At 34.9% G+C, this 25,571-nt stretch overlaps 2 protein-coding genes across 3 annotated transcripts in view; one reads left to right on the top strand and one right to left on the bottom strand.

Annotated features, from left to right (window-relative positions):
* The window catches only part of LOC124159713 (zinc metalloproteinase nas-36), a 23,288-nt gene extending 12,908 nt beyond the window's left edge, over positions 1 to 10,380 (top strand). The window contains exons 2-5 of the mRNA XM_046535624.1: positions 2,287 to 2,466; positions 3,156 to 3,734; positions 4,549 to 4,682; positions 10,285 to 10,380. Coding sequence (XP_046391580.1) covers positions 2,287 to 2,466; positions 3,156 to 3,734; positions 4,549 to 4,682; positions 10,285 to 10,380 — 989 coding nt within the window. The remainder of the gene's footprint in view (positions 1 to 2,286; positions 2,467 to 3,155; positions 3,735 to 4,548; positions 4,683 to 10,284) is intronic.
* Positions 7,475 to 25,571, bottom strand: LOC124159025 (serine/threonine-protein kinase fused). Of its 2 annotated transcripts, none has more exons than XM_046534511.1 (11): positions 25,337 to 25,571; positions 25,116 to 25,229; positions 24,893 to 25,038; positions 24,591 to 24,773; positions 21,122 to 21,266; positions 18,936 to 19,035; positions 17,664 to 17,760; positions 13,495 to 14,615; positions 12,816 to 13,009; positions 10,549 to 10,634; positions 7,475 to 9,220 (listed from the first exon to the last, which is right to left on the bottom strand). In XM_046534511.1, exons 1-10 carry the CDS (start codon positions 25,445 to 25,447, stop codon positions 10,575 to 10,577), a joined length of 2,271 nt encoding a protein of 756 aa, XP_046390467.1. In that variant the 5' UTR covers positions 25,448 to 25,571; the 3' UTR covers positions 7,475 to 9,220; positions 10,549 to 10,574. The 2 variants fall into 2 exon arrangements, with proteins under 2 accessions (XP_046390467.1, XP_046390468.1); XM_046534512.1 differs by lacking the exon at positions 7,475 to 9,220 and adding an exon at positions 9,687 to 10,355.

The following is a 25,571-nucleotide window of genomic DNA, read 5'->3' as shown; positions in this document are numbered from 1 at the left end:
AAATGGAACTCGAAGGGTTACCATCCAAATTTCAGCATGACTTTACCAGAATATATTTATAATATTAAAGACAGCTTCAATACATGTACAGTACTAAATTTTCATCTTCATCAGTGATAAAAATGTGGTTGATTGCAACAAATTATTAAATTAAAAACAATTCAAGTAAATTCAAACTAATATAATATTTTCAAATTCTTTGGATCACCATCTGAATGACATGATGTGGATGGGATGCCCAATATTTAGTACATTTGCATAAGAGGAAGAGGAAAAAATTCAATTGATAACTATAACAAAAATGATTTTTCCACGCTTGTGACTTTCCAGACACAATGAAAAAAAATTAGATGGCACAAATACATTGGATGGCATTAAGTAAATATATTTAAGTGGAAATTTCCATGATAACCAGTGAAACTGTGCCAAAGCCTCGAATGAACCAACATATCCCAATTGCTATCTTCATCTCATATCAGTACCAAAATGCAACATATCAATAGTATCAATAGGGTCGATCCAGGATTTTTTCTCGTAAGGGGGCACAAGGGTCTGAAGGATAAAATATGTCGAGGTAAGAGTAGAAGCTGTATAGAGTTAGCTCTCCCACAAATTCAAGTGGTATACAGGAATTAAAAATTTTGAGACTCCATTGTAGAAAGCACAAAGATGACTTGCCTGAAGATCTCAACAACCAAGTTGCTGTGCTTTCCCCACATCTCTGATTTAAATTCTATTTCACTGTAAAGAAACCCAGATAAAGGGTAGCACTTAGCCTGTCTAAATACAAGCAACATAGCTGGCTGCAGAAGATAGAATCCCACACGTGGACCTAGTAATATTGTTGGGCAGGACTCAACATTAAAGTTAAACTGGAATTTTCTCTTGTTTTAACTATACTTGACAGAGGATTAAGCAGTAAAATAATGAAGACCTGCACATAATTGTGAAATCTTAAGCATAATTAATTATTATTTGCCAACTTCAAGAATCAAAGCATCTTATAGTAATTATTATGCATATCTTGAATGGGATTCCCTTGAGTACTAAAGTTTGCAACCTCAAACAGATTTGGCAACATTTTCTGAGTTTCACCCACTGTGGGGTAGGTTCCACACATTTTTACTTCAAATTCTGACTTATTCAGGAGTGCTGAGAGGATTTGAACACAGAGAAAAAATTGTGACGTGAATCAGAACTCACTGCTGCAATCGTACACTTCAATATTTAAATTATGCATGGAAATACCTATGAAGCTGACACTTGGAACCTAGTGCAAGCATTAACTAAGCTCATATCACTTTGAGTTAATGAAGAAAAATTTATAAATTGTAAGTAAATGAAATCAAACAAAAGCACACCGTACTGCAAGTTTTCCACATTTCCCTGATCATAAATAGAACTATCACAGTATCATTGGACACTTCCAACAAGAAATTTCATCCAAAGACTAAACTATGCTTCCAATTCCTTGTCAATATGTGAACTTCTAAGGCTGTAAAAGGCATATAAAAGGCTACAGCAAAAAGTTGAAGATTGTAGACCATAAAAGTCTTTTAACATTTCACACATTTCAAAGGTCACACTTCCTAAAAACCTAGTATTTCACGCTTTAATATCTTAACTTCACATATCTGGAATGTTTTACATGAAATATTTCCAGCAATTTTATTTGGATAAGTCAAAAAGGATATGGGAAAGAAGAACCAAAAGAAAGAAAATCAACCGGCACACAACAGGGAGAAATGACTGCAATAACATCAAACTGCCATACAGATTTATACATTTTGCACACATTAGCATACCAGTAGTCACGACGAAAATGAAGTGTATGATAAAAGTTATAACAAGAAACAGAGGAGCTTGGTTCCTCTGTCCCGTTTACGTGAACAGCCTTAGTGGATAGTTGAAAGAGAAATAATCCATTTATGATGTTATTTCCCAGGCAATTTATACCTCAGTTTCTGTGTAATCCTTTCATTGCATCTTTTGCACCTATTCCATTGAAAAAAAACTTTGAAAAGTCGAAGTGTAGAAGATTAACAATAGGGAAAGGTAGAAAGAGAGAGTAGGTGAATGCTTGGTAGCAATGACAAGGGATGTTTCACGGAGATAGCCCAATCAATGGCAAATACATAGAATGATGGATTATCTACTCTGTTGTATTTTGAACAAAACCAATCCAATAAAAAAAATATTTTATCTTCATGAAACATGAGCACATCTTGCGGCATAGGAAAACCATAACATTTCACAGAAAATAATGAAGTAATACAATTTTTTCAGCAAGAAGAGTTGCATCATGGTCACCAGATCAACCTGAGAATGTGTGGGAGCTCAGTGGCCAGTATGAAGGAGACATCATGCTCTTACCACAACAGGAAGGGTCCTCTAGAAATATCATTACTAACGAAGAGACACGCTGGCCTGATGCTACTCTTCCATACTACATTGATCCAGTATTCTGTAATTCTCCAATAACCTAGGATTTTTATTATTAATGCCATTCATAATCACGTTCTAAGACAAGGGTCTTCCATCTCTTTATTGAAAGGGCCAAAAATTGATTTCACATCGTACGGAATGCTCCATGAAACTTTTCCACCATATCAACAAAATATAAAAAATTCATATAATTTCATAGTGCGATAATCTTAATTGGTTAAAAAGTTCAACCAATCAATGCAATTTTTGACGTATTTTTTATTTTTGATGAGTGTGTCAATATTTGGGTTGCGATACAATATTTTCTTTAGCCTCTAGGGGCCGCAAGATATTAGCCGGCAGGCTGCATCCGGCCTGGGGGCCGTGGGTTGAAGACCCTTGTCCTAAAAGTATTGTTTTGACTTGAATGATTTTTCCAGCCATGACAACATTCAGTTATCTAAGAATATTTGTCATGCATTCTCTATGCATAGTTAAAAATGATTGTGTGCTAATTATTCAAAAACAAGTGTACAAGTAAAACCAAAATGATATTAAAACAACATTACTACCATAAATAAAAGACATTAAAATTTCCTGTTATGCAATTTTGGGGATCCATTTGGGCCTACAGGGAATATGATACTTTCCAGATAAATGAATTTGCATCCATGAATGATGCCAAAGAAAGTAGGGACTTCTTTTCATCATGACTCTTTTTCTTTACTTAGCAGAAAAAGAGAGGGGTATCATCGAGGGAGCCCTAAAAGAATTTAATGAAAAATCCTGTGTCAAACTAGTCCCTTATAAAGATGAAGACAATTCAAGTGAAGAAAAATCAATAATAAGATCACTTCCCATAGCACATGATGATAATGATGAAGATGAGTCCAGATTATTCCATGAGAAGAAAAAGCCAGCATCTTACATATGGATTAAAGGAGAGCCATCAGGCTGCTGGTCTATGGTTGGAAGACAAAAGAGCCAAGGGCTATCTTCACCTCTGGAAGACAAAGATGACTCATCAATTGATTTGGATAGTGTCGAGCAGGACCACTCTATAAGCAAAAGAAGTGGAAACAGAAAGGGTAGGAGCTTATTGGAAAACTTTGTGGACCTTGGCTTTATTACCGGAGGAGGGGATAAGAAACCAGGTCCTGGAGGTCAAGTGGTAAATTTACAACGTCCTGGATGTGTTCACCATGGTGTTGTAGTGCATGAAGTCCTGCATGCACTGGGGTTCTTTCATCAGCAAAGCGCTTACAACCGGGATGATTACGTAGAGATCAAATGGGACAAAATCGAGAAAGGTATGTGGCATAAAAGTAACAAATTTTGGAATTTGGTTAAAATTTCCTGGTACTTGAGCAGAAAAGTTTCTAGACTAGACGAGTCTATTTTCAAAAATAGCAGTGACAATGGAGTGTGTGAAAGAGAGAATTCTCTTCATATGCCTTCCATTAGAAGCCTAGGATGGAAGGGGAATTTTTGTCTTCTTATTAAAAACTCCTTCTCTAAGGTAAATTAACCCTCCTCTTACAGTCATTTAGCATACTAAGGTACCAGAACTTAAACCAAACTCCATATTGAGGTGACTCATCAAGTTTCCTGATGAAATTCTTACTTCACATTTTTCGGTACAGAGATTATACAAGAAAACCCATGTCAAAATCAACGCTGGTCAAGTAATTGTTAGGTGACTTATCAAGTTTCCTGATGAAATTCTTACCTCGCATTTTTCGGTACAGAGATTATACAAGAAAACCCATGTAAAAATCAACGCTGGTCAAGTAATTGTTACAATCAAAGCATTTATGAATCCTCAATTGACTAAATAATACTCAGCATAGTTACTAAATACACCTTATTTAAAAATTTTCACAGGATTGTAAAACTTTATACCTAACATGAGTCATTCTATTTACAAGTGGTGTAAAAGCTGTGAAATGAAAAGTTGGGCAAAATTTTCTTTGGAAATTTCAATAACTTATGACACAGTTTTAACCTAAAATTCCATTTACCCAAAAAGTAAAACCTGAACCTGATTAAATATTTCACTAAAATACAAAATAGCTTCTTAGGGAATTAAGATGGATAAGTTATTTATCATAAATTTTCATTCAGGTAAAGAAAATAACTTCCAGAAGTACAACGAGTCCCAAGTTACTGACTTTGGAGTTGAATATGATTACTTAAGTGTAATGCATTATGGTCGCACTGCTTTTTCGAAGGATGGAAGTGATACAATTGTGCCAAAAGTAAGTATTATTATTTTATATAGATAATTATTCCCTATTTTTCATTATAATTTAAATCAGAGACTACTTAACAATGTGATTATTCTAGTAATCTTGAGAAAAAATTATGAATTGATAAAAAGAAATTCAGCAATAGGTAAATTACTACGCACCTTAGAAATAAAAAAAATTCCCGATGAAAAAATATTCACTGATAATTATAATTGTAATAATTCTGTATCCAAAGGGCACTTACCAAAATAATGTTCCGCAATTGCATTCCAAATTTTATAGATGAAAATCCTAAAGATTATTTCTGCAGTTATCACCTCTGCTTCTGTATTAGTAACGAATGTTTAAATGTAAGACACCAAGTTTACTATGCAATCACTGTCACCTGTCCTCATCTTTTCATCAAATTTCCGTAACACCAATTGTGTTCATGAGCATTGTTACTTTCCTCCCGGTGCACCTATCATCCCTGTAAAAGTCCGATATGGAGTGTAGGATGCTGAAGAAGAAGGATATGCAATGAACCTAAAGCACAAATATTGTAGTTAGGTTAGCACTGAAGTTGATACCCTGGCTATACTTAGAGATAAAAAGGTTATATAAATATAGATAGTCAACATTTACTTAACCAATTCCACTTGACTTTAAAACGTTAACCATAGTCATTGAGTGACTACTGAAGTTTCTGTATTCAAAAGGTTTTACTGGTTTGCTTTGCTGCCATTACAGCATTTTTTCCGGGGCTGATACAGTATTCAGCTTTAAAAGTTCAGTTTTTATGATATCCATCAGCATCCAGTGTCTCCCTTCCAGTTTTCTCAATCACTACAGTCTTCTCATATGATCCTCTGGCTGGGTTATTTTCATTGCTTATCTGGTCAACACATTTGTACCTCATTATTTAGGGCACAGCATGATTGGGAAGAGCATTTTTTCAGTACTCCTTGAATAAGTAAATGCAGGCACAGACAAGTAAAACTTGGGATACCCACAGCATAAAATAAAAACTGTGAGCCGACAGAAATCACAGAAAATGGTTGTCTTAACAGTGAAAACCACAAGTTACGCAAATTATGCCACTGCTCAAAGTAATATCAATAAATGTTGCCATCCTAATTATAACTTCCACCAGAATACTCATGACTTCTCCAATCCTCCTAAGCACTTCGTCCATCCAAAGTTTTCTCTCCATCCACTCCTTTAAACACTACCAGTACATCTCTCCTCTCTTCTTCTAAGTCCATGTTAAGTGTCCACTGAATTAAGCAGATTTAGAAAACTATTTTTATCATTATTTAACAGTCTCACTATGCCTTGCTTTTAGCAGCCCCTTAATCTTCATACAGCAACTTTTCTAAGCAAATTCCTCCTCTAATTTCTTCTGTACCACACCCATTCTCCATAACCATATTTCCTCAGTACTTGAATTAACTTACTTGTTTCAATTTGTCTTCTTCTAGTCATCTACTATGGGGTCTTTCAGCCCTTACTGTCCCCATTATCTTATTACATAGCAAAATTGTGAAAATTACAAAACCTTTTGTTTACAACCAAAGAAAAATTTTGATGAATTCAAAGATCAAGTTAAGACAACCATTGAGTCATCTAACTCCAATTTAGTCCTCTATTTTGCACTTGGTTCTTACCATTAGAGTATTTTGTGAGCTAAACAGTAATTTATTCATTATATTGTGGAACTTGGACTGACAGTTCCCTCAATGATCATTTTCCTGCATTTATTTTTCACTGCTCCTGGTCCCGAATGAAGTTCTAAGCAGACAATATAATTTTTTCCCATATCTATTGTTCCCCAAACTGCTGTTTTCCCATATTGATCACAGTGCCAATGTATTATTTTCCCACATCTATCGTTCAACAAAAATGAAACCAAGAACATATGTAGTTTCATTGTGTCCTTTGAGGCAAAATATGACAGAAACTTAGCATTCTAGCAAAACTCAAAAGAGGGTCCCATCACTTCATCTGTCAACCAGAGAAACCAATAAAGTTTATAGCCTGAAAGTTCATGCACAGTATTCCTCAATCCAGAAAGACATCCAAAGTTGGATCTCGTGTGCCACTGAGCAATAAACAATGGATGATTTAGCCCTATCAGTCTAGCATCCAAAAATCAAAAAGCAAAAATCCAATAATGGCAGGGGTGGGGGTAGAGCAAGCTGCCCAGCAAAAACGTGAAGACGGATAAATCCAAGTATTGATGGACTTGCTGCTTCAGATTAACGCAACATGGTTCATGCATTACATGATTGCTTTAATTGCATTAAAAACATACCAAATAGAAAGGAACATTTCAGATTTTAAATTTTCAGAAAATTACTCACTCAAATCCTGCTTTTACTGCTCCACACGTGACCTTGTCAAACTTTCCCACATTCACTGTTTACCTCATTCTCCATTTTTTCATCCATCCTCTTAAAAAATGATAAATCAAGGTTCCACTATATCATTTCTTTAAAATTGTCTTCAACTTAAGGCACCTGAGGCGCTATCATTTAAATCATTACATAACTGGTAAATGAATTAAATGAGTTGACAGTGTACATGATTCAAGGAAAGCTGTTCACAGCAATACAGACTGTATCATAATTATAATCAAATAAACCAATGCATAATAAAACATAGCTAAAAAGTTCTTGAAAAACTAGGCATTGAGAAAAACTACGTACATACAAAATTACACAGCACTTGAATAATTATGTATCAAAATTGTACCAAAAATTACAAGAAAACAATGTTTGTGCTAATTATGAATCAATGATACATGTTGAAGACAAGAGGAATTACTGTACCTAATCAGATGTTGCATTTAATCATTGATAAGCAAACAACTGTCAAGAGTATTCCTTGAAAATTTCCATCTTTAGAGTACCATGGCAACTGAATGTAGTAGAATGAGGTCATAAATTCTCTTAAGAAACTTAACATACAAATTTGGATAACCTACAGAAATAGCAAATAGCAGGTTAGTCAATACAAACCTCTAGTATTGAATGCCTCAGTACTGTCTGTGCTTTGGTTATTTGAAGTGAAAATCCACAGTGATGAAAGGAAATATGTACATAGAAAAAATACATAGCCAGCATTCCTATAATTATTATCTTCCAAAATAGTTCAACTCATTAAAGCATTTAAAGATACATATAAATGTATAAAAATAATAACTTACACAGCTGGCATTCCTTAAATGACAATGCTCCAAAAAAAATGAAGTTATTAAAGCATTGGAAGATGCACAGAGAACCCTACCATACATCTTAAGCACCAAAGGTTAAAGGTGTAACCACACAACAATAAATTGCATAAGAATGAAGTATTTACACAATCCTCCATAAAAACCACCCTGGAGTCAAAAATTTTCAATTTCTCAACATAACAACAAAGGCCACCCAATGTCCCCGGCTACAGAGAACAGAAAGGGGTGTGGAGCCAGGGAAAAAAATTCAGTTCCCAGGGGCTACAGTTTTTCCGGATCGGACTATATATTATTACCTATAAATATAAAACTGATGATATAGTACATAAACACAATACCAACAACGTCTAAAGAGCACCATATATGCCTGAGCAATATGTATCTTGTGTTTAGTCTTCAATTTTGGGGAAAACACATCACCAAATTTTTGTGAATAAATCAGATGGAAAATTTGCAATCTAATGATAGCATACTTCTATGATATGTAGTCATACTTCTATGACTTCTATTTCTGCCTAAAATCCACAGGAGAAAAGTTATGGGGTGACTATATTCAAGTGCTGGTGACACCTTTTTTACCAAAACATGCAACAAATAAGGGGGGAGTCTATAGTAATTAAAAATTGTGATTTCTGACAATGGCAACTCCTAAATGAATATGTTTATGCATGATAAAATGGCTAATGCAAATATGAAAAAATTAATCCTGATCAAAAATAAATAAATTTTAGAAAATATTTCATCATAATCCTTCAGAATAAGGCACTGATTGTTTTACGTAAATACAATTCTTTCACAACCATTATGTCCCATGAGGACATAACATATGGAAGCATAGTAGAATAAAAAATTATTTAGTAAAAAAATACGATTTTGGACCACAGTTATAGCAAAATGCTAACTTCTCTGAAATCTTAACAAAAAAAATAATCAGAAGAAAACGCCAAATATTTTAGTGATTGAGACTCTTTAAACCCTTATAAAACCTTTTCAGTCTCCAAGTACTAGGTTCCTTAACTCATTTTTCTCTCTTATTATAATACAGAAGTTTCCCCTTAAATACCGAAGAGGATGTAGTAGCAGAGTTACTTCACAAGATCTACGCCATCATATTTATGTTATGCATACACGGTACCAATGAAGATGAATAAGTACAAACCTTAAATAAAAATATTTTATCAAGCATTACACTCATCAAAACTGCATCAAATGAAGCGCATAAAACAGCAGACAGAGGGCATTAACAACCTCAAATGCTTATTAAAAATACATTATGTCTGTTTTCTCATGTATAGCACAGCAGGCAGGTTGATAAGTATGAAAATTTCATTACCTGAAAAAAAAATACTTCATTAGAACTTCTTACAGAAATTTTTAAGATATTTCATGAAACAAGAACTATTGAGATAGTGTGATGAATAAATTTCCAATTATAAATGGAAATTTATATCATTCGTTCATAGTGAAAATATTGTAACAGGAAATTCAAACTAAATATAAAAACATTTCTAACAATAAATATGCATTTTTGATCCACTTATCATGGTCATTATAATTGCATTATTAATAAATCAGTAACAGGTACTTTTAATTAATAAATTATTCACAGCATAATGAAACATATTATACATCATACTTCCTCAAATAAATTATAGCCCTTAAATCAGAGGTTTCATCATAGTGCACATTAAAGGCAATTAGTTAACTCCATTTTCCCACCCAAAATAAAAAAAAACACAGTTCATACTCATAGCCTGAGTGTTTGGGGGGATTTTTATGGCAAATATGTCATCGTTTAATAATTTAAACAGATTTATTTCATTTTTATTACCTAATTATACAAGGAATGGATTGAGTAAAATGGTTGATTGAGGAAGTTATCCAGAGCATCAGTAGTAATAGACTTCCAAAATCAATTTCAGAGAGCAATTACAATGAAATATGGGTAGCTATCAATTCAACTATTAATATTTGATAAATCCTTCATTTGTCTGGCTACAGCAACCATAATAAAGCAACCATTAAACCCAAAAATTCACCTCCGCCTGATGCCAGCTGGGCATATTTGAATTGCAAGGTTCAGTGATGAGTGGGATTGGTAACATCACAATTGGTGGTGATATCAAAATAAAGCAAACTCAATCATTGCTTTCTAGCCCCATTCAAAATCTAAGATCATGCTTTCCACTTTTCATAACAGCCTAATATTTTCCATCAACACAGAATGTATCATTGGAATTGAATAGAAAGAAAATTATTACATGAGAATAATGACTCTGGAATTAGATTCAAAATCAATTAGATGTTATTGTATTAAAGAAAAGAATTAACAATTTTAAGTAACTAAAGTATTCATCACTATGTAAAATGTATTTTGATACTATTTCCTTCCAACAGCAAGAAGATGCACGCATTGGTCAGCGGAATGGAATGAGTGAAAAAGATGCAGAAAAACTGATTCGAACATACTGCAAACAAAAAGAAGAATCATGAATGATAAGCACAACAGAAAGGTTGTCAGCTGATTAAGAGTGATAACAAAATCATCTTTTTTAAGTAATTCATAATACTATGTCATTTATTTGTAACTAATTCATAATACAGAGTGATTACATGTATGCCTTTCTAACTCAACACTTATGGCAAATAAATCATACTCACTTTACAAAAATAAACCAGCATTATTATCATGTCTTCTGATGGTAGTAGGGAAGTTTTTTTAATTCTGATACCGCAACTACAGCGGCCTAAAAAAAATGAAATTATACAATTATAAAGTGGACACAACAAGACCTCACATCATGGCACCACCGAAAAGATAAAAAATAGTGAAACTTAAACAACAGTTAAAAATTAATACATATACATACACACAAGAAAGATGAAATGCAGAATAAAACTGCTATACCAACAGCAATTAAAGAATTGGTATTTACCCTTAGCTCTTCACTTTCCAGTATAGCTTCACAAATGAAAACTCAGTTGCACTTCAACATCAAGTCTCTCTCAAAGATTCTAGTAAAACTGAGAGGTGAAGCTAAAAGGTAACATTTAAATAAAAATACTCTAAATGATTTCAGTTAAAATTTATCACCTACATAAGCTTAATCACCCCCTTGAACAAAGCTTTTTCACCATAATGTCAACACAGCAAGTAGCATTGAAGTGTTTAGAATGCTTGGGAGACTGGAAGTGTACAGATTGTTGACTGCTCCCTAAGATCGAATGGTGCATGCATAAATGTCACTCAACCACTACATACTTTTTTTCTGATTCAACAGAATTTTTGAGAGCTAAGAGGCATGTCACCAGAATGCTAGAGACTTGCAGCGAATTAAAGGAAGAAGATAAAATGGGGCAGGAATGTAGAAAGATGGAAAAATGCTGAAAAATTGGAAAATGCAAAAAATTTATTTTTAAACTTAAACTCAATCAAGTTTTAAATAATTAGTGTGTGAGTCCATTCAAATGGTATGCTCGTAACTCTTTAATCAGTTCATCATTAGTAATTCTTTTCCATAGCCCTTGCATTAGCTATGCAATCAAGTTTTAACAAATTAGTGTGTGAGTCAATCAGAATCTACTTCTAAAAAAAATGAATGAACCAAAGCTCTAATGACATCACCACCTCATGGAGAGGCATGGTAACATTTGAGATTTTGTATTCAAAATTTATGACACAGTGGCAGAATGAGGAAGATTTTTCTCCTTATAGCTATCGAATCCACTACATATTATCAATAATATAAATTCCAAATCGAATCTTTCAGGGATTTGAATCAAATCTCAAATCCATATTCATAAAATTTTGAAAATTTAGTGACAGTATGCATATAAGTTAACCTCCAGGAAGAAATTTTTTATGAGCAATTAACAGGTAACTCAGTGATGCCACTTCCAGTTCCTAAATTCACCCATAGGGAGCACTATGTGTGGCTCTTGAGTAGATCATGGAATTTCAGTAAGCACCAACAAGAATTTAGAAGAAAAAAAAGAACGATTTCAATGCTAAAGGCCAGGAAACCCTGAGAAGCTCAATCTCTCAACATAAAAAATAGAGACTTGGAAGTTGTATTATTTCCTTTTTATAATAAGGTATTGCACTCTCAGAATTTGGCTACAGAAAGAACAATTGATAGCATTAATGTATCAGCCATTCATTGTACTGTAACAAAGGTAAGGCTGTTATTTAGAACCCTTTGTGTTCTAGTTTGAATGTAACTGAATCTACATTCAAATCTTCGAATCTTGCGGATTTAATGAATCTGAGAGGGTTGGAAATTTTGATAACCCATCCCTACTCATAACTCATCTTTCCCTTCCATCTACCGCATTCTTTTACTGAATTGCAATTTCAAGTCTGAGTGAAGAACCACTTATTAAGCTCATTTCCATATACATAAAGTATGCATAACATTTTGAGGGTGGCTTTTATTCTTTCGGCCTCACCACAAATACAGAAAAGATTATGGCTAGATGTAGGCCAAGGGGAAGATTCAGATTATTATTCCTATTAAACTGAAAAAAAAATAATAATTTGAGGGGGGTCATAACCTCTGTGACCCACTTAATCCACCACTGGTATCAGCTGGGACTTGATATGAAGACAAAATTGAGAAATTTTGAAGGCAAAAGTGACAAAACTGAGATACCTAAAAGGTTACTTTAAAATTTAAACAGCAAGATTGATTGATTTGCATAAGATAAATGGAAAAAGAGCACATTTCAAACCACCAACTCACTGCTGCACAACAGGTGCTGCAGTACTAATCCAACAAATATTTGTCTAAATGAATCAGGGGTGAAAATTCAATAACCCCACAGTTACTACCAGAATGCCTTTCCAGCTTTGGTAAGTTGAAAAAATGTCATGAGTAACAGGATTCTATTCAAACCAAAAGTATCAAATCAAAGTCTAAGTTACAAACCTTACGAACATGCTCTACAGAGTCACATGTCAAAGCTTCAATGTCTGAGTTCAGGCGTGTGGACCAGGCAGCTTGAAGGGCATGGCATGAGAATCGAGCCAGTAAATGCAGTAGCACACAACATCGTAAACGTAGTATAGGATTACGGTGGCGAAGAAACCGACTCAATTCTATTCCAGACTCACTGTCTTCACCTATTGAATGGAAAGAGGATAAGTATGAACATCACATAAGGGAATACTTGACAACAAACATGAATGCATTCAAAATCAGGCATGCTTCAAATACACTCATCACATGCTTCATACATCTCCACTGAACAGGATAGATCATGCTACAACAGCATAAATGAATGATTCACAAGTAAAGAATTCATAGATTAAACCTCCACTCATAACACCCATACATATAAGCCATACATACAGCCTAATTACCAATTTTATATAGATAAATAAGTCATTCATTCACTCAACAGGGCAAACATAAGATCATTTGACTACAATAACAACCATAAATACATCCACATGTATTTCCACAACATTCACACAGGACTTCAAGATACATGCACCATTACAATGCTATACATACAGTGCACTTAATTCTCTTAAAATGAGAGCATTTTACCCAAGTTGCAAGAAAAATAAAACATGCAGTTTACAGAGAAAATAATTTTTCTTACCTTTACCAAAGACAACTTCTTCCACAAATGTTGCATTTTCAGGCAGAATTCTTAGAGTATGGGCCAATATTGCCAAAAGATCAGCAGCAATGCGAGCCTTCCTTCTTTCTAACTGCAATTGCCTTCGTAGGAACAAAGCAGCAGCTGATGGCAAAGGCCCCAGAACGATTCCAACAGAATCCATCCATTGTTGTAGGAAGCCTTCTCCAGCATGCACCAGGTGGCTAACCAGTAGCCACACACATTCTAGGGCCTGTAGAGTTTCTGCCCCAAGATCACCTTCCTCCTCATCAGCTGAACACTCCTTTCCAGACAGAGTGCAAGATGAACTAGTTGACCTTCCACCACTCCTCCGCCCTGCCAGGAGACGAGCAGCATAAACCAAGTTGGGAACGATCTTGGCTTCCAAGTAGGTAGCTAACAACTTCTTATGCAAACCTTTTCTTTTATCTTCCTCTCTGGTAAGCAGTTCAGGGGATGATAAAGGAAGGGATAAATAACACGCAACATACTCAACAACACGAGATGAAGCATGTGGGTGACGCAGAGGAGTAATTGCAACTGCTATGAATCCAGTTTGAAGGAGCGATGAACAATCTCCATTCATTACTTCCTCCATGGAGGATTGAAGGAATGCCAACCACTCATCACTCTCTATTGGCCTAGGATCTTCCTCCACAGGGAATAATGAGGAAGGTTTGACTTGACAACTGGGCATACTTTCAGCAGGTGGCTTTGGGGAAGATGAATGAATTTCTCCTTTGAGCTTCTCCTCGTTAACACCCTTAGGATCCTTGTCACACTGATTGTCATTGGGGTGATTTTTTGAGTCTTGTTTACTATTCTTATCACCTTCATTAACTGTCTGAAATCTAACCTGAGCAGTTGGTTTCTTCACTGCATCCACACTACTAAATGTACTGTTCCTGGAATCTGTGACATTGTCAGAATTTACAGCCCTATTTCTTTTAGCACCATCTGATAATGTTAATGACTTGAACCTTAAATCTTTAAGGCTTGATGTAGCTGGCTTGGGGGCTGCTTTATCCGGTACTCCAACAGCAGGTATTCTGCCAAATTTACTGAGCATTTCAATCTTCTTGACTGCCTCAACGAGGGCACTGCAGTTAATGCAAAAGAGAAGAAAAATATGCAAATAAACTGGCAAGAAATAAACTCACTCAACTCAAGTTCATGTGGCACATTAAATATAAAGCATTAATAAATGCATTTTTTTCTAATACATCTAAAAAAGACATTCTTTGATCATACAGATATTCCTTAAACAAAAGAAATACAATTGAGTATAAACTAGGGATGGGTTGGTTTCAGTACCCGGTTCTCGGTACTGTCAGTTCTTGGCCTGTGGATCCGGTATTGAGAACCGATCACATAAAGTCCGTACTTTGGAACCGGCTCAGAATAGTGGCAAGGATTTGAGTTTGGCACCCAAATCTAGAATGGTCTGCAGAGTACTCAAGGCCATGGCCAGTGTTTTGCAAGAGATTCTTTCAGTTTTCTGTTTCAGTTTCATAACTTTAAATACCTTGTTGTAAGAGAAAATTACCGGCAATTCTTTAAAACTCTTTTATATGCTCAATCTACTTTTCGTTGTAGCAATCATTGCAATATAGCGATGTCATCCGGAAGCAATGAAGGCCCCCACACACTACGCGGCTCAAGGACAATGTAGTGTTGGGTGCGTCCACATTCATCAGAGTGACCTGACTGGTGGCACCGCGACCTGTGCAGCAGTAGGCTGCTGCGATGGCATCAATACACATTCTGAGTTTCACTGCAGGCTGCGGCCGCTGACGACTACTTAGTTTCATCTTTCTAATGGGTTGCTTTGACAAAACTGGGCTATGCAAACATGAAACAGTCGATATATTTTTTTATAAACGTTTGCAAGAGTTTGTATTTGCAAATACAAACTCTTGTAAGTGCAATTAAGTTGACAATCACAGTAAGAATTTAAGCTACATCGCAGAATAAAGAATATATTTTGAATCACAAGTTACAACAAATTAATGTATGATGTCATCAGAAGTTGGGGGAGTTTCACTGTAGATGCTATGCTAAGTATCCATGCAGAATGTAAACTGTGCTCCAAGCATATTTCCCGCGGCCTTTCGAAATCAACATCGACCACTATTGTTTTAAGTGAACGCCTGTTCAGTACCTACTGCAGGCAATATTTCCATCAACGAAAGAATAGATTAGACCCAGATAGGGTAAAAATGTTGAATTTTTTAAATCAAAATCTGGAGACGGAACCAGTGGCTGCCTGATGCAATGTGACACATTGGTCAATCCTGCATTTTTTTTAACAACATGTTATTTAAACTTTTTTACATGGCATATAAAATTATGGAGACAAACTCAAGTTTTTTTTTCAGAGCTTTCCTGCTTATTTACAACTTTAATGAAATTATTTTCATTCACTTCTTGTGGTTGTTCATTTAAATTTACCATATACTATTCAGATAATAAGAGTTCATCCTTGGAACTGAGTATCCAGAACCAAGAACCGACGGGCAAGAACATGACCAGTACCGAGAACCGCAAAAATTTTAGAACAGACTCATTCTTGGTATAAACACATGTACATATACCCAATCCCATCAATGCAAAAAATGAGAGATAACAAGAAAGACATAATTGAATATTCAACACATAAAAAATAACATACGCTGACATTTCATAATACATAGTTTGACTCTTATATGAATTCTATTGAAATTTTTAAAATGCTACTGAATTTCAAATACGTACCAAATCGTGATTTTCAAACCTTTGGTAGTCAATTTCCTTACACTTATTTCAAGCCAGGGAAATGGTTTGCTTTTCAACACCTTCTTTTAATGGTGCTTAGCTAAAAGTTGTGTATATATGTATGTATTTAGATTCCAGACTGCTACAGCTTTCTACGAATCAACATACAGTAAAATAGATTTATCCACCCTAAAATGTTCTTGAAAGGTTAATATTTCTTGGTGTTTTTTTTCCCAGGCATAGTAGTCTAAGAATAAGAAGTACATACTTACCAACAACAAAAAAGTTGTTCAAATCTTAGCACACTAAATTTCCCAGGTGTGATGCTACATAAACAAGGTAGAGAGATTATTTGGCCATAACGAGGAAAAGCTGAGTAAGTGATACATCTATGTGATACTTGAGTTGGTAGAAGATGAATTTTCACAAATGTCTCAAAATTTCTCTCAAAATGTTTCACGAGGAAAGATCAGAGAATTAAGGAATTCCCTACTAATGGCTCATTACCTCATAGATGTCCGATTTCTTCAATAGAATTTTATTTTTAGCTTCATAGAAATTCTATGATAAAATGGATACCAATGCTCGGAAATTAATACATTGAGTAATGACGAAGAGATTCATACTTTCACCAATTTTTGTGCAATGCTGCATTTAATATTCCAAGGCACATTGTCACTCTTTAAAGTAATTTAAAGGATCATACCTACCTGAATGGTATTACCACCACTCCTATTGTAGAAGACAAGCTCGACCAGCAGCTTTATTTAAATCACAAATTGTTTCACTATATCAAAAAATTTGAAAATACGTACATGCAAATAAATATGAGCATACCAAGTTCCATTTTGAGAATAAAGGAAAGGGAGGGCCGGTGATTATGTAGCAATTTTTGTGGATATGATGCCATGAATTCAACGGTGTTACTAAATTAGAGCATCGGCGCAGAGGTGAAGAAATAACAAAAAAGGAAAGTTCAAAAACATCATTTCTAAGATAAATGATGAGTAAAATAGAGAAGTAAAATCAGAGAAATCCAGAATGTATTGAACCCAAAGACTAGAAAAATTACCATGTTTATGGAATTTTGGCAAAATGCTAGCCCCCATGTAACTGCATTCATATATGAGGAATCAAGAGTCACTCTATTACAATAAGAATAACTCTAAAAATATAACAGTTTCTGACGTGCTACAACGTATTCACTGTAAAAATTAGTATAACCATGATGGTAAGATGCTCATTAATAACTTATATATTAACAGCAAACAAAGTTGGAGAATACTTTCCCTATTCTTAATTCAATAATTAGAGCGATGATTTTCCAAGAAATAGGAGTGGTTATTTAAAAATACCCAAATCTTTCAACCAATTAACAACATTTAGCTCCTCACTTAGGTTGTCCTGCTTGCTGTAGCTTCTGCAGTCCTTCCTTTTGCCTTTCCTTCTCCATCTCCTGGGAGGTAGTCAGGCGAAGAGTCAATGGATAGGCTGAGAGGGCATAAAGACGAAATTAATTTATACCCGCCATCCTTAATGCATGGAAGAAAATGCTTAAAGAAACAAGAACAAACTAAAACCTCCAACCAGGCCCTTACTAGAACATCTAAGCTTTCACAGTAATCACAATTTACATTTAAGATGGTGGGCAAGAAATAGCAATTTAATTTATAATAAATTTGCCACAAATTATTTTGTAATTCTTTCAACAACAAAAGCAATTTCCTGCAGATTTGAAAAAAATACATACAGGTTTCAACTCACAGAGGCATTATTAAGAGTAACACTCTAGGTATACGATGAGGCCTAGGTGAATAATAAAATAAAATAAAATAAAAGTGAAACAATTGCTAAATAAATAAACCATACCTTCCAATACATGAAGCCAGAATTTGTTGAAATTATTAGAAAAGAAATAAGTTGACACTAGAATTCCACATACAGCCAAGAGGATTACATCAACTCATTACCTTGATTATCACATTACATCAACTTAGCATTCATAAGTAATCGGCATCTCTGTATTCATCTCAATAATTTAAAATTCCCTAAAAATTCTCCAGTAACAAAAATCATCAATTAAAAATTGATTCACATAAAAAATCCTTTCCATTCATACTTTATTTTCCAATCATTAAGCTATGCATATATTTCTAACATGATCCGTTCCCTTCATATTCTCATTGACAGACGAAATACCAAACTATCAAGAGATCTCATTCACTTTCCTTCAAACATAAAAAGTCACCAGCGTAACCAATATTCATATCACAAATATCCTAATGTGATGTTGATTAAGGGCCCCCGTGCACTGGCAACTTTTTCAAAGCAACTATTTCGTTGCTAAAAACTCACGTGGTATATTCCTGTCGGCAACAGTTTACTCACCCTTGGAATAGGTCCAGACGCAATTATTTAGTAGCAGCAACTAAAAAATCACCCATGCACGAGGCCACAGTCGATGTCGTGTGTTTCATTGGAACTTCAACAAAGCAACTAAATAGTTGCTACACAAAAGTTGCCAGGGCGCGGGGGCCCTGATACCGCTTTCTGAGCACCTCAAATTCACAATTGACAAAGATAATCTAGGAGCATAAAACTCGAGAAAAAGAACTTATTGAGACATAGGTATTTGAAATGATTACTAGAAAAAAATATTCACCTACCTTCCTCATTCTCTGCAATAATAACTCTTCCCTTTACAAATGGATGATCCAGAAGTTCTGGCCAACTCAACCTCTTTTTAGGATCCTTTTGAAGAAGTCCCTGATGCATAACAATACAAATAAAAAACAAATGAAAAACACATACACAGCACATTTTTGTAGTACATACGTAAATGGTTTTCCCTATAAATTATGATAAAAACTTATACAGAGGCTAAAAAAATTAGATTTGAAGAATTTTTATACATAATTTAAAAACAATTCAACATCAACAACTTCTGAATTAGTAAATGATGGCATAACCACAGACAAGATAGTTGAAAAAATACACATAAACTAGTCACTACTTCAAAAGTCACCTAAATAATAGGGACACATTGTCCTTGATGATTAGGAATGGCATGTTAGAAAGACATAGAGTTAAAGAAAATACAAATTAATGAAGAACTTGATTATCTATGCGAAAAAAATTAAGAATAAGTTTGTCAAAACTTTTATTCTTTATATACAGTAAAACCTGGGTTTTACATAGTTGGAGGGATCAAAAACTGCTGGGTTTAGACATTGGTATGTGAAATCAAGATCCAAAAAATCAAAGTTTTACTGCAAACTGGTAAAACATAATGAAGAAGCAGGAGCAATTTCCACAATTTTAAATTTATTGGTACTACCGGCGTACCTGATGATTCTGTGAGCGAAACCAGTAGTACCAATAAATTTAAAATTGTGGAAATTGCTCCTGCTTCTTCATTATGTTCCGTTTCCACTCCATCTCGCCTGAAACCTCAGATTATATTGGTAAAATATATCTGAAGAGGACTAACCATTCAACAACTAATATTTTACCCAGTACCTATCAGTGGCAGCTTATGACCTTTGAAGAAGTGAATTGCTGGAGTGACTCACTTTGTGGTACAGCATTCTCCTATTCCTCCCCTCCCCCTTGCATACAGGTCAATTAATTAACAGCTCTGCAGTAATTATTTTTGAAAATATCCACCTGTTGTGATTGCAATAATTTCTATCTTAATCCTTCCCCAATTGCTGACTGAACAAAAAGATGTATTCACAACAAGTAATAAGAAACAGAGCCAACATTGAATTGATAACAAACAAGTATTCATGAACCATCTCATCCGGGAAAAATATGTACATTGTTATAACGTCAGGAAATCACCAGTCTACATTCATATTCTTTTTGTTGGTAACATTATTGGACTTCAAAGTATAATTGAGGAGTAAGTTAATTACTCTCAATGAGGTCCTTCTCCTCTCCAGCAAAAGAGAAGAAATATGCCACAATGAAAAGAGTAGTGGATAAGAGAGAGGAATGTAGAGCTGCATCAAACAAATCTTAGGTTTGTTGACTTAAGATGATGATGATGAGGAAACAAAAGCCAAAAAGAACAATACAGTAATCATGGTTTGTGGATTGCACAGCTTTGAAACCATTTATCAAGCTGTCACTGATTCATCCACATTTAGACAGCAATCAAATTCACCACTTTTGGTTGCTAAAAGCAAAAAAATAAACATTCTTAACTGCTTTTCTAAATGAAATTTTGAATTCTGCAAGTAAAAAGTGATTCGTGAGCATTTCAAAATGAAATTTTAAGTTATTGACTCGATTCTTTGAAAATATTATGACATAGGCTGAATTCACTCAACAAAGTAACACTACATTAAGATTAAGTTAAAAATTACTCCATTTTTTCAGATTAATGTGCAAATAAAATTTAAAAATAATATAGCCTGATTCAACACCACAGTTGAGGTTTTTCTTCTTGGTAGTGCAGGGATCAGCACTCACATGCTAGTCAATTCATGGCCATATGCCCACATGCACCCCTATTTTGCCATTCCATTTTAAGTCCTATATGATATATAATGATTGAACTATGTTGTATTCCACACAGATTTATTAAAACACTCAACCGACTTCAACCTTTCCAGGTCACTATTAAGAGATCTGGCCCAGTCGAGAATTTTAATAAATCTGGGTGGAATACAACATATGTACGTAGCTAATTTTTATTTACTATGTCAAGATTCCACCAAGTAACCTCACCAACAATTGATTTCATAAGTCTTACACCCACATATTTTTTTAAATAACAATATACTACATAATTTAACTAAATGCAAGCATTGTAATATTTACTGGAATAACCTCACAGATAAGTTACCTGAAGAAAGTCTTTGCATTGATCTGATATAAAATCAGGCCACTTAATAGCACCATGGCACACTAGCCGAACCAAATGAAGAATTGATGTAGTACAAAATGGAGGAGATCCAACAAGTAACTCATAAATAATGCAGCCCAATGACCTGTAGAAAAGTAAATTAATAAAATTTAGACACATACATGACACTCCTACAATCTAAATTTGATTTTCACATATTTTTTATTATGACAACGATTTTACCATATGTGTGTTCAAATTTATTTAGGTTATTGGCTAACTTTTGATCAATTTTTTTCTAGTTCTTGGATTCTACTTCAAGAGTGCTTCAAGAACAGAATTTCTTATTTTACCGAAGGAAAAGATTCATCATAATAGCACAAATTCTTGCAAGCATTCCTTCGAAATCAATGACTTTCAAACTTAAGATTATAGAAATAGAATCTAGCCACCAATAAACAATAAAAGCATCTACAATAATATTTTAAAACAACAGGATAGCAAATAATTACATTCAACACACTATAATTTATGCCTTGACTGTGGTGACAGTTTGCCTAATTAGTCACTCAAATACTTGCTCTCCAATACAGGCATGGCCTCATTTATTACATAATTATTATCAAAGGTAAAGGCCACCTATTACTTATCTTCCAGATTTTAAGGGAAAACCAGAGGGGACTATATTCAGAGATATACAGATCTTAATTTTCAAAGTTATAATTTCTCCCAGGTGGAGTTGCAAAAAATGGAGTTCGTCTTAGGATAGCGTTCATCTTAATTTCATGCAAATACCGTATTTAAAATCACTCTGCAATCACTAAGAATGCATTTAAGCCTGGGGCTTATTCCTTCAATGAACAAGATTTCTAGGGAAAATTCACAGTGATGATTGTTGTCCACAAGATGCTTGGCAAAGTTAGAATTTATATTTTGTTTTTAAAACAGGTGATAAGTTTCTTCTGCCTCTCCTGGAACTTTTTCCTTTGGCCAATATAGATGGCTAAGCATTAGAGATTGAGTTGATATATTCCGCTCCTTTCCTTGGGATTATGTTGTAGGACTAGGGAGAAAATATTTCTTCCCAATTATAATTTATGAGGTGTTCCAAAATTGGAACATTAGGAAACAACCATAACATACTAAATACTAAAAAATCCATAATTTTGATTTAGGAATTTTTTAACTCACTATAATGAATATAATATTTTGGTTAAAGCTTATTATACAAACAAGTATTTCATTTTTTACTTTGAAAAGGTGTACTTTTTTAGCTTCGAATACAGTAGGTTTGCTTTCCTAGCTTTACAAACAAATGATTGAACATTCTTACGGACTGGTCAGCAGAATATACCAACTCTGCTCCCTTGTTCCAAAAATGGAGCACTTGGTGTAAATGGGTTTACGTTATTCAAAACACTCTTAATTTTGTTTTGAAATGCATACTGAAACACTCACTTTATTCCTTAACCCTTAAGCTGCGGGAACGTTTTTAAACGTTCTGCATGGTGAGTGCGGGAAAAACGTTTTTCTACGTTTGACCAGATTTTCTTACCACTGGCAGACTTCCCTTAGAATTTTATTGCCATCCTTTCCGCGGTTGCTTGAACTCGACCCAACCTAGTGGCAGAGAGCACAAAGGCGTCTTTCGAGGACTGGGCACCCTCACCACGGGGAGCGCTACCCAGATTATCCCTTCTTCGAGAGAGAGAGAGGTCTCTCTGCTCTCCGCGGCACATTCACGAAGAAAACAATTCCAATGAATCCTTGCATTTCCTAGGAATTTTTTTATCTTGTCATTGTCCATTAGCCGGGGAAACTTATTTGAAAGCATTGGTTATTCTTTCTTATACTTTCGGTGGTGGGTCTGTCGCACCTGCGTAATTACCAAGGACATTTCTTACCTTTGAGTATTATAATCTCGTTCTGGATTTCCCACCGAATGGGTTTCCCTTCGAATTTCCCGTCTTTTCCACATGCTCTATTGATCTTTGCTCAGTTTTTCCAGAGTTTCGGTGGTGTACGTTTGCTCTTAATCAAGTACCTAATCGAGTGACTACATTTTGTGAATCTCTTCATGTATTTTCACTATGGATAGTGAAAATTTGCCATCTCGGCCAAAAAGGAGAAAGGTTTCTCTCGTAGATGAAGTTCTCAATATTTTATTCGACTCTGATTGTAAGAGTGAGGACGGAAATTTTTCCGATGTGTCTGTGTCTACCAGGGATACTGAGACGGATGAGGATGATACAAATGATTCCGGCGATGGTGGTCTATTCAATTTGGCTGAAGACATTGAATCCGCATCATCTTCTTGGTCCAGAACTGATGATTTTACTCGTCAGATTTTCCATTTCGACAGCTCCTCATCTGGTGTAATATCGGACCACCTTCATGAGAATGCCTATTATATCCTTTATTATCGATTATCTTTACCTATCGCATCCAAACATACGTTCCAAATGCTCCCCAAAGCTCAAATCGGCTGAAGTATGGTTGAAATGTTGAGGAATATGGTTAAAAATCAATGGATTTTTTTACTGTTTGATATCAAATCGCTCATAAAAATATCATGCTGGCCAAATTTGAGGAAAAAAATTCATTTACATTCAATTTAGAAAAAGTAACGTTCAAATATTTTAATTCCAATTATGATTCTTAGAAAGGGCTCAATTGTATTCATGGTCTGTCGTCACGGGGTAGGGTGGGTAGTCCCGGATTATGAGGGTCCACTACCTGCTAGACACACGCCCGGGGTCAACGGAAAAATATCTTCCCCGTTCATGTCCCGCACACAGTGGCAGAAAAATTTTGACGCTCCCGCAGCTAAAGGGTTAATTCAGATTAATTGAATGATTAACATTTTCCATAGTGTTCAACAGTCATCATATCAAAAACAATTGCTTTGAGCCTATCCCTTCAATGATAAATGATGAGGAAACATTTTTTACGTTCTGAAACTTCCGCATGAAAACTAATTTGTCCCTGCTACCAAAGATTTGACCAAATCTTTGGCTAAATATGATATTTTGAGGGTAAGCTCGTCATCCATATTCAACATCCCTGTTTTCCATGATTTTAAGTGTTGGGGGTAGGGGTGTCCTCTTCCTAGTCCAAGGCAACCTTAGAGGAATATGGTATTTTGGGAATAAACTTATCTTCAACAATCAATATCCCTGTCATCCAAAACTTAAAGCATTTGGGGATAGGGGGTCAAGGTACTGTGCAGCCAAACTTTGCTGACTTCCTCCAATAACGATATCAGTGGCTTCATTTTTATCCTAACAAATTGTTGTTTTCCGACGTTTTCGTAAGTGAAAATTCCACATGAACCTGAGGCTCAGCGAAATATCTTATTAACTTTTCAGCTAAATTTGTGCAAGGTATTAATATATATGACCTAAATTTGGGGAAACTTAGAATGAATTCATGAATGGAAGTTCATAATAATTAAGAATAAATATATTACCAGAGATCTGCGTTGTGATCATATGGCCTTTCATCAATCAATTCTGGAGCCATGTACAGAGGAGTTCCTTTGATTGATGTCAGTACATGAGTTCCTGTGGTCATATTTCGGGCAAATCCAAAGTCGCACAGCTTTGCACTACCTTCTTCTGAGTGAAGTAACACATTTTGTGGCTTCAAATCTCTGCGTAAAATAAATAAATAGCATGGCCATTGATTAACTGAGGAAAGGAATTAATTTATGAATATGACAAAGAAGTGAGCCGAAGTTACAAAATGAACTACAGGTGCTATGTATCTTACCTATGAAGAACTCTATGAGAGTGAAGATAATAAAGAGCAGATACCAAGTCGCAAGCTATTTCTCTCACACGATGCTCAGGTAAGTAACCCTCTTTTCCCAAAATACTGTACAACTCTTTGCCAGCAAATTCAGTGACTACAACAATCTGTCAAAGAGGATAATGATTCATGAGCTTACACAGTTACAATGGAAAAGGTTACTTGAAGATCCAGTAAGGCATACCTCATTTTCGGTCTCGAAAGAATCCAACATCTGGATAATATTTGGATGATGTAAATGACGCTGTATCTCACATTCTTGCCTCAAACTCCTAAGCTCTTTTTCTGAACGGCCGTGCTATGATGAGCAAAAAAAATTATAGAGCCACCCATAATCCAAGATAAAATAGGAAAGGGACATTTATAATCATTTTACTCCACGTGAATTCAAGTGGAACAACAAACCTTGCTTATAACTTTAAAAGCAACTATACGGGAGGTTTTCTTCTCCTCCGCTTCAAACACTCTCCCAAAAGACCCCTCTCCAACAACTTTGATGATCTTATACTTTTCCATTGCACTTCCACGAAAAACACCATCACCTTTCAAACAAGAGTTATCTTGTTGCTTAACAGGATTTGACAAACATTTATTTTATTTACACTGCCGCGACTTACGGGTTGCTTCGCTCGCTTGTTTT

The sequence above is a fragment of the Ischnura elegans genome, chromosome 5 (assembly GCF_921293095.1).
Source record: "Ischnura elegans chromosome 5, ioIscEleg1.1, whole genome shotgun sequence".
NCBI classification, from domain to species: domain Eukaryota; kingdom Metazoa; phylum Arthropoda; class Insecta; order Odonata; family Coenagrionidae; genus Ischnura; species Ischnura elegans.
This window is presented reverse-complemented; position numbering and strand designations above follow the sequence as displayed.

Excerpts from the sequence above, each read along its gene's own strand:
- LOC124159025 (XM_046534511.1), bottom strand. The coding sequence starts at position 25,447 with ATGGAAAAGTATAAGATCATCAAAGTTGTTGGAGAGGGGTCTTTTGGG. Across the intron at positions 24,774-24,892 it reads TCTCATAGAGTTCTTCATAG|AGATTTGAAGCCACAAAATG; the intron begins GTAAGATACATA and ends TATTTTACGCAG. Across the intron at positions 17,761-18,935 it reads TATTGCAGAGAATGAGGAAG|CCTATCCATTGACTCTTCGC; the intron begins GTAGGTGAATAT and ends ATGCCCTCTCAG.